The following is a 10,746-nucleotide window of genomic DNA, read 5'->3' as shown; positions in this document are numbered from 1 at the left end:
ATCGATCCTTCTGGATAACGCTTGTTGCGGCAGTAAGACTTTAATTTGGATAGGAACCTAAACACGATATTCAACATTATCAAAAGTTGAAACTAAAGGCATATAGGTGAATGAAGGAAAATTTTAAAAATAAATTAACACATTTCTATGGGATACATCCATCGATAGAAAACGGGTCTGCCAAGAATTGCTTCATGCGGAAGATGGATTATCAAGTGAACCATAATAGTGAAGAAGGAAGGTGGGAAGATTTTCTCCAAGTTGCATAAAGTCAAAGCAGCTCGATCCTGTACCTTCTGAAGTTCTTGAACATCCAAAACTTTGCCACAAATGGCTTTCATTATATTGGATAGTTCAATTATATAAGATGTCACCTTCTTCGACATACAACATCGTAGAGCAACTGGCAGTAAATCTTGCATCAAGATGTGATAGTTATGTGATTTTAGCGAATATAGTCTTCGATCTTTAACACTAACACATCGAGATATATTTGATGCATACGCATCTGGAACCTTTATATCCTTCAACACCGTGCAGAACACTTCTTTCTTTGTCTTCAACATTGAAAAAATAGAAGGCGGCAACCGATATTTCCCATTCGGAAGTGGATTGGTATGAAAATCAGGTCGAATTCCCATGTGGACTAAATCAAGTCGACTCTGAAGATTGTCTTTTAATTTTCCGTCGACATTCAAAATTGTACCGACAATGTTCTCGTAAACATTTTTCTCAATGTGCATAACATCAAGATTGTGTCGTAAAAGGTGATGCTCCCAATAAGGCAACTAAAAAAAATACTTCTTTTTTTCCACAAGTCCGCCTCATTAGGATCATCCTCTTCATCAGAGTCATCATCAGCTTCATCATTTGATCTTTTATTTCTTTGTGTGTTTGGCGGTTGGTTCATCTTCCCATAACTGAAATTGATATCTTCCAACATGAACAAGATTTCAGATCCACTGGTCTGCAAAAGAGCTTCTCTGAACTCTTCAATACCGTCAAATACAGAACTCTGAAATCTAAATCTATGATTTTCCAGTAACCACCGACGATGCCCCATGTAAGAGAACTTCTTCCCATTGTATAACCATTTCGAACATGTTTGCGCAGCACAACAAGGACAAGCATAACGACCCTTAGTACTCCAGCCAGATAAATTGGCATAAGCGGGGAAGTCATTAATGGTCCACATCAAAGCCGCGCGTAAATTAAAGTTTTCCTTTGTCAGTACATCGTATGTCTCAACACCAGCCCATAATTGTTTTAACTCTTCAATAAGTGGCTGTAAATAAATGTCGATATCATTCCCGGGCCCTTTCTCTCGTGGATAATCATAGATAAGATAAGGAAAATTGCTTCATGCAAATCCACGGAGGCGATTGTAAGGAACAAGCACCATCGGCAAGCATCGTATGCAAGTGCTCATGATCTTGTAAGGATTAAATCCATCAGATGCTAGCCCAAGCCTCACACTCCTAGGATCGCTTGCAAAGCCTGGAAATTTACTGTCAAATGATTTCCAAGCTAAAGAATCTACCGGATGCCTTAGTAATCCATCATCGGTTCTGTGTTTCTATTTATCCAAAGGGATTGGCCGCATACATGACAACATCGTTGGTTTTTCCGATCGCCCCAATACAACATGCAGTCATTTGGGAAACTATGAATTTTGTTGTACTCAAGGCCTAAATCTTTTATCATTTTCTTCATATCTTTGCATGACTGGGGGATTTTTGCAAACGGAAACATTGCTCTCAAAAACTCTAACAACATTGTCAACGAGTTTTCGGTCCACCCTCCCAAACATTTTAACTGAAAAAGACGAACACAGAAGGACATTTTTAAAAATTTTGATCCCTTATACAGTTCTTCGTTCATGTCATTAAGTAGCGCGTAGAACTTCGTCGCTTCTCCATTCGGCTTTTCATGAGGTAAACTACTTCCCGGTTTGGTAAAAGTAATTCCACCAATATTACAATCATCAGATGCCACAAAATCTGCTGGGAACGACTGCGCACCATGATTGTGCATATTAAATGCATCCCGCAACATACCTTCCATGTCATCCTCTCTATCAGACTGATGGTAAGCAGTACCAGGATAAGATACATCCATCGTTGAAGAGGAAGTACTAGGCGGGCATTCTCCATGAAATAACCATTGTTTATAACCCTTGACAAACCCATCAACAATTAGATGCTCATATAAAACCTCACGATAATGCCAGTTTATGTTGACACACTTCTTACACGGGCAAAGAATCATGTTCTCTTGGCTTGCATATTGAAATGCAAAATTTAGAAACGTCTATACTCCATTTCGATAATCATTGCTTACCCTTGACAAATTCATCCAAGACCAATCCATTTCTTAATTCTTGAAGTCTGATCTTGACAATAAGTTGCACGGGTTTAGGGTTTAGGAATAAGTATAATTAAGCTATTTAAGTTATGTAAGTTATGTATTATGAAAATTATTTATGTAATATGTAAGTTATGTAAGTTATGCATTATATAAGTTATGTAAGTTATGTATTATGAAAATTATGTAAGTTATGTATTATGAAAATTATATAAGTTGTGTATTATGTAAGTTATGTATTATGTAAGTTTTGTATTATGAAAATTATGTAAGTTGTTTACTATGTAAGTTATGTATTATTAAAATTATGTAAGTTGTGTATTATGTAAGTTATGTAAGTTATGTATTATGTAAGTTATGAAAGTTATGTAAGTTGTGTATTGTGTAAGTTATGTATGTTGTGTATTATATGTAAGTTATGTATTATGAAGGTTATGTAAGTTGTGTATAATGTAAGCTATGTAAGTTATGTAAGATGTGAGTCATGTAATTAAGTTATGTTTTTCAAATATAAACCAATATGGCATTTTTCTTAAAAAAATACTGAATTTTATTTAAATAATTTACATTGTTATTTTATATGATAGAAAATTAATTTTAAAGTGTCAAAATTAACTTTAGTTTTTATCCAAATAAATATTTAACTTGATTTTGTACAATATTAATTTGTTTATGAAACTATAAGCTTTTGTTTTTATGCAATTTAATTTATTTAAGAAAATAGCATAGTCCAAAAAAGCCTTACTAATTTATATCTTACATTGTTATTAAAAATATTTTTATTATACAAGATAAATATAATTAAAAATATTTATATCTTACATAGTAATTAAAAATATTTTTAAATGACCTACCACTTGCCTACCAATCACCCAAAGTCGTGAATAAATCGTTTGTGCAAAATCCCGTGACCCAATGAAAAATGTAATAAAAATAGAAATATAAGATAAATATTAAAATTATACATGAATTTTGATTCAATATGTAGTTTAACACGTGAACTTTAATTTAGTTCAAATATATATATAAAATTACTTTGAATTTTGATTCAATCGAACGCGTTTCAATAAATAAATACAACAATTTATTATTATACGAGATAAATATAATTATTTTTATGTGCAATATATAAATATAAATATAAAATAAAATAATATAAATAATATTAATAATTCGAAAATAGGATTACATACTTTGAAAATATAAATAAATAGTCCCAAAACAATAGAATTAATTCTTGCAAAGCTGATGATTGAAATTTATGTTTTGTCTTGTTTAAGAACAAAAAGAAAAAGGATTAGGACAAATCAGAAATCATACAGAAAAACTAAACTGTTTTTGTTCAGTTTTTGTTTTGTCTTGTTTAAGAACAAAAAGAAAAAGGATTAGGACAAATCAGAAATCATACAGAAAAACTAAACTGTTTTTAAGCAACTTGCTTAAAATTCATTAAACAAATACAAGAACTGCAATTTGCTTGAAGATAAATTTTGTATGAATTCTGTAACTGTCAAAATTATAGGTTTGCCTCTTCAACATCAAAGCCAAAAACCCCTATCTTACAAATGGAAGCAGTGCTGTGGCAGGTTGATATAGTGAAGTTTATATTCATATACATATAAAATAATGCTTCTAGTAAATGCTATGTCAAAAGAAATATAGCAGATAAATTTATATTATAAAATAAATTACTTTTATTCATTTTTGAACAGATAGAGAATATAGCAGTTGTAAAATCAAAAGAAATTACGGCTAAAAGTTTCATAACTTCAACCAATTAGAAGCTATGTCAACCGAACAAAATCTATGTCAATCAAATACCGAAATCTATGTCAAAATCCAACAGAAACCCAATAGAAACCCGAATAACAAAATCCGAATAACAAAATCTGAAATATTCCACACTACCTAAACAACAGCAACCCAACAGAAACCCGAATAACAAAATCTATGTCAACCGAGCATATAATAAAGCCATCAAAACAACAATAAGTACTGAAATTTAAGCAGAAAATGAACAATATTTAAAACGTGCATTAATATTAATCTTCTCCAAATTTCTAATAATCGGACTGAAACTTACCAGTGGTTGCGGGAGCGGAGAGCGACGGTGGCGGTGACGGTGATGGTGATGCAGTAGATGAGACGATGATGGTGATGAAGCAAGCGACGGTGACGGTCATGGTGATGCCGAAGGTGGTCGGGTTTGGGGAGATTAGGAGGATGCTAGGGATTTCGGCTTTAGGATTGGGGAAAAGTGAAGAAGAATTGGGTTTTTGCCTGGCTAAAAGGGCTGGAAAGAAAACGACGCCGTTTCCATAACTAAATGAACCCACTGGTGGTGGCGTTTATAAACAAGTGCCATAAACTATCCACAGAAAAGAATTAGTTTCAGAACCAGACAGTCTTATTTCTGGCATTTTGGCATGAAATGCCACTCATAACATTGAAAAACGATGACGTTTTCCATGACTAAACTAACAAATTTGTGGCGTTTCTACATAAGCGCCACTAAATAACCAAGGAAACGATGCCGTTTCCCAAACAGTTATGACAAAATTCTGGCGTTTTGGTATAAAACGCCACTACTAACCTAGAAAAACGACGACGTATTCCTGACTAAATTAACCCATTTGCGGCGTTTATACACAAGCGCCACAAACTAAAACTAGAAACGCTGTTCTTTCACAGCCAGTTAGTCAAAATTGTGGCGTTTAGGCATAAAACGCCACTCACAACATGGAAAAACGACGATGTTTTCCATGACTAAACGAAGAACTTTGCGGCGTTTACACATAAGCGCCACTAAATTAACCTTGAAAACGAAGTCGTTTCCCAAACAATTGGTACAATTTTCTAGCGTTTTGGTATAAAACGCCACTAAGAACATGGAAAAATGACGACGTATTCATGACTAAATGAACCCATTCGCAGCATTTATAATCTTGCGCCACTAAATAACCACGGAAACGACGTCGTTTCCCACACAATTATGTAAATGTTCTGGCATTTTGGCATAAAACGCCACTAAGAACATAGTAAAACAGCGCCATTTTTTGGGATTAAATTAACCTGTCAGCGGCGTTTATACATATGCGCCACTAAATAACCGTGAAACGCAGTCGTTTCCTTGATAATTAGGACAACTTTGTGGCGTTTTTGCATAAAACGCCACTAAGAACATGGAAATTTTGAAAAAATAAGTTAATTATATCAATATATTTTTATATTTTTATTTTGAATAAATATAAATATTTATGTATATATGCAATATATAAATAAAAAATGATGTTAATTATATCAATAACATGTGGTAATATTTTACAAGCTCTGGATCAAATTAAACTTCATGTATACAATTGAACATTAAATCATTATTCATGTACGCTTTTGGGATTTAACTCATTTTGATATATATATATATATATATATATATTTATATTTTTTAAATTGATAATTTATATATATCTCATTTAGATTCAGAAAATATAAAAAACTTAAATTAAACCCTAAACCCTAAACCCTAAACAGTAAATTGTAAACTGTAAACCGTAAATCCTAAACCATAAACATTAAACTCGTAAACCACAAACACCAACCACCAAACCTCAAAATCCAACCCTCAATATACCATAAACCTTAAACCATAAATCCCAAACCCTAAACACTAACTCTAAACCCTAAACCGTAAACTATAAACTGTAAATCGTAAACCTTAAATCATAAATATTAAACCCGTAAACCACAAACACCAACCACCAAACCTCAAAATCCAACCCCCAATATACCATAAACCTTAAACCCTACATCCCAAACCCTAAACTCTAAATTGTAACCCTAAATTAACCGTAATTAATCCTAAACCATATTTTCAGGAATTCGTGTGGCCAATGTTAGTGTAGTACAAAACATATATTTTATATTCTTATATTAAATAATATGGGTGTAGTACAAAATGGCATGTCCCACTAAAATCCAAATGTTCTTCAACTTTCAAATAGTATCATTAAACCCCAAACCCAAACTCTAACACATTAACCCTTAATCCAAAATAATAAAAATTATACAATACCATAAACTCTAAAACTCTAAACAATGACATTAAATCTTAAATTCAAAATCCTAAACCCTAAAATAAAATACATTTTGCAGTGTTTTTAACAAAAATGCCACTAAATTCCAGTAAAACGACATCATTCCGACCAACTTTTTTGGCGTTTTAAGAAATGCGCCGCAAATGATCGACTTATAGCAGCGTTTTTCGGAAAAGCGCCGCTAATGCCACTACATCTCAAATCAAAACGATGCGTTTTGATTATTTTTTTGCGGCGTTTTTACAGAAGCGCCGCTAATGCCACTACATCTCAAATCAAAACGATGTGTTTTGATAATTTTTTACGGCGCTTTTACAGAAGCGCCGCTAATGCCACTACATCTCAAATCAAAACGATGTGTTTTGATAGTTTTTTGCAGCGCTTTTACAGAAGCGCTGCTAATGCCACTTCATCTCAAATCAAAACGACGCGTTTGGATTTTTTTTACGGTGTTTTTACAGAATCGCCGCTGATACCACTACATCTCAAATCAAAAGGATGCGTTTGGATTTGTTTTAGGCATTTTTACAGAATCGTCGCTAATGCCACTACATCTCAAATCAAAACGATGCGTTTGGATTATTTTTTTGCTGCGTTTCTACAGAAGTGCCGCTAAGTCCTATCTTTTGCGGCGTTTTCGACCAAACGCCGCAAAAAAGCCTGTCTTGGTGTGGTGAGCATTAGCGACGCTTCTCCTAAAAGGCCACTAAAGCCCCTGAAAGGTCAACAAATGACGCCGTTGGGTTTAGTTTTTTTCTGGCATTTTCTCCAAAAACGCCGCTAATGCATATTATTAGCAGTGTTTTTTTAGAATCGCCCATAATGCTCAATTTTTAGCGGCGTTTTCTCTGAAGTGCCACTAATGCTCTATTTTTACAGGTATTTTTTGTCCAAACGCCACTAAAAGTGCCGCTAAAAGCCTGATTTGGTGTAGTGAAGATTTACCAATTATAAATTTCAAGTGATTGAATTATAAAAAAATTATGGTAAGTGACATCTTTTCGAGAGACAACAATCCTATACTCAAGTTCTAACAAATATGATTTATAAAATTCAAAATATTAAAATTCTACTTTTTTTAATTTAGTAATTTTTAATTTTTAGTATTTTTATTTTTATAATTTCAATATTTTTTTTGTAACTTTTTATTTTCTAAAAATAATTTTTAGGTATTTTCAGATGATAATACTATCGTACGAGACTTGGCGGCGTATAATTGATTGAATATCTCATTCGTTAAATTTTCAAATCTAAAATTGAATTGAAAATGTTTGATAATGTAGGGTACTAAAGTGAGAAAAAAAGAAAAAAGAAGAAGATATTTTAAGAACTAAAGTGTGTGGATTAAGCGGAAGGATAAACTAAAGATTTAAGTGACAGTAAATCCAATCCTTTATATCATGCCAACATTCTTATGAAAATCCTCCCTAGGAAAATAATTTGCAGTATCTCTCAAAGCTTAAGAGATGGACAATGGGCACTTTCGAACACGTGACAGAGCCGAGAGAGCTTGGTCAATTTTTTATTAGCTTAAAGGAGGCCCTCATAGCAAGGCGAAACCAAAACCTCACCTGATGGCTAGCTCTTCTTCAGTAATAATTATATATATCCATCCAACTTTTAGCGTTATCGAGGTTACTCACTCACTTTTTCATCTTGTCTGAAAAACGGCCTGACACACAAGTCCATTAGTGTTCTCCACGCCACAAGCAAACACCATATCTTTTAGCATTTATTCACTGCACACATCAACTTTATAAAGCTTAATAATAATATAATGCAGTGACTGTTCCGACAATTCCCAAATGCAACGACTAGCTAACCTTGCTATCAACCCCTACTGTCCTTGCCTTCCCTTTCCCTTTCATTTATATCTAAGCCTTTTGCATTTAAACATGCCAACCACTCCCCTTTGGTGAAGCTCCTATGAAGCTATGAATTAAAAGCACCATTTCTCATTTAGCTTTGTTTTTTGTGTCAACTCTTCTATGGGGAAGATTGGAGGAAACTCTTGGTTGACTGCAGTCAAGAAAGCCTTTAGGTCTCCTACTAAGGAAAACGATAAGCGGAGCTGTAGAAGGAGAGAAGATGGTGAACAAGAGGAAGAAGAGAAGGTTATTATTTTCTCTTCAACTTATCCTTTTTCTCTTGAATGTTTTTGTTTGTGCATGTGATTAACTTTAAATCAATGTTCTTTTTCTTGGTTTGCGCAGAAAAGAGGGAAACGAAGATGGATTTTCAAGAAGCCTCCGTATCAGGAAACAGTGATACAACACAGTGAAGCAAGCACCATAGTTACAATAGCCAATGCTAAAGTTGCCACTAATTCAGAAACCTCAGCACTGAATACCGTTCCCGAAGCTGAGCAAAGATCACATGCCATTGCGGTGGCTATTGCTACCACAGCAGCTGCTCAAGCAGCAGTAGCAACCGCACAAGCTGCTGTAGAAGTTGTTCGGCTCACCAGGCCTTCCGTTTTCTTGAGAGAACACATTGCTGCTATTGTTATACAGACAGCTTTCAGAGGTTATCTGGTAATAACGTAGCAATGATCTTTGTTTCTTGCATAATTTATATTGGTTTCGTAAGGAAAAGGTTTTTGGACTAAGGAAAACAATTGTGGTTTTGAAGGCAAAGAGAGCTCTTCGGGCACTCAAGGGACTGGTGAAGCTGCAAGCCTTAGTGAGAGGACACAATGTCCGAAAGCGAGCGAATATTACTCTCAGATGCATGGAGGCTATGGCTCGAGTGCAGGCCCGGGTTCGTGATCAACGTAAGAGGCTTTCTGTGCATGAAAGAAGCATGGACTCTATATTCAGTGATCACAGGACCAACACCTTATGGAGCTCGTATCTTGCAGACAGGAAGTCCATTGTAAGAAATACGACTCAAAGATGACTTGTTTTAAGCTTCAACTCATCAACAGCTTACAGCTTGTACTTGTTTATTGAACTTGTAATTTGTGATGCAGTACTCGAGAGAAGAGAGCAACTATGACGATGATTGGAGGACCCATTGGGACGAGCACCCGAAAACACTAAAGGAGATTCAAGCCATTTTGCAGAAGACAAAGCAAGCTACCATGAAGCGTGAAAAGGCTCTCGCTCAAGCATTCTCTAACCAGATTTGGACAGGTGATAGAAACACTGTTGAAAGTGAGGACGAGGTTGACGGAAAAACCAGATGGGTTGATCGGTGGACAACAAGGAAGCAATGGGAGAGTACAGGCAGAATGTCATCTGACCACATAGATTCCATAAAAACTGTTGAAATCGACACCTCTAGACCCTACTCTTACTCAGCCCCCCATTCCCAGAACCCCAACAGTCAATACCACTACCAACAACGAAGGCCTAGTTCATTTTCTGTGGCGTCCCCTCTCCACAAAACCATCAATGGTCTCCCCATTCGCTCAATCACACCATCTCCGTCAAAAGCCAAGCCTCTCCAAATTTACTCAGCTAGCCCTCGATACCTCAAGGAAGAGAGGTTCCCCCCATCACCGGCTCGTACACCCAACACCGGATCTTACTACCATAGAGTGAGTGGTAATGCTGCAGCAATGCCAAACTACATGGCCGCTACAGCATCTGCTATGGCTCGGGTTCGGTCACAAAGTGCACCAAAGCAGAGGCATTGCTCAACTCCGGAAAGGGAAAAAGTGGGATCTGCCAAAAAATGTCTGTTATTCCCAGCACCTGAACAAAGTGGTGTTGAAGAAAGCATTAAAGATGAAGTTTATTATGATTATAACTTGGGAAGTCCTAGCTATAAGAGCAGTCATGGAGGCCATTTTGGCATGGAACATAAATCCAACTTGTCATCTTGTTATGCAGATAGTCTTGGTCATGGAGAAGACATCTTTCCACCGTCGACAAATGATCTTAGGAAGTGGTTGAGGTAAACCTAGGGCTTGAGCAGCATCATGTAATTGAGTTAGGGATATAGTGTCTCGAGAAGTATGTTGTTATTAGGAGTTAATGATTAATGCTTCCATTATCATCATCATAAGTAAATTATTAGCATCCACCTCACTGGACCACTAAAGAAAACTAAACAATCGATGTCAGTGCTCTTACATAAAACATTATGGAACCTTCATTTTCAGCACAATAACATCACACTGGTCCAACCCTTTATATTGGCCCACTTGGCATTTTAAAACTCTTTAATGTTCTTTCTTCCATAATTACATTATTTTGTATTTATGAAAAGGCGAACTCTTTTTTCTTATTTCCCCCCTTCAATCATGGGATCAAGCGAATAAGATCAAATATTTAGCTGTGGT

General features: G+C 35.3%; 1 protein-coding gene across 1 annotated transcript; it reads left to right on the top strand.

Moving 5' to 3' along the window:
* The first annotated feature begins 8,249 nt into the window (after positions 1 to 8,249).
* LOC105791236 (protein IQ-DOMAIN 18) lies at positions 8,250 to 10,487 on the top strand. Its single transcript, XM_012619222.2, has 4 exons — positions 8,250 to 8,572; positions 8,672 to 8,992; positions 9,090 to 9,332; positions 9,430 to 10,487. The coding sequence occupies exons 1-4, from the start codon at positions 8,447 to 8,449 to the stop codon at positions 10,360 to 10,362; spliced, it is 1,623 nt and encodes a 540-aa protein (XP_012474676.1). The 5' UTR covers positions 8,250 to 8,446; the 3' UTR covers positions 10,363 to 10,487.
* Positions 10,488 to 10,746: the final 259 nt, after the last annotated feature.

This window comes from Gossypium raimondii, chromosome 8 (genome assembly GCF_025698545.1).
Source record: "Gossypium raimondii isolate GPD5lz chromosome 8, ASM2569854v1, whole genome shotgun sequence".
In the NCBI taxonomy this organism is placed as follows: domain Eukaryota; kingdom Viridiplantae; phylum Streptophyta; class Magnoliopsida; order Malvales; family Malvaceae; genus Gossypium; species Gossypium raimondii.
This window is presented reverse-complemented; position numbering and strand designations above follow the sequence as displayed.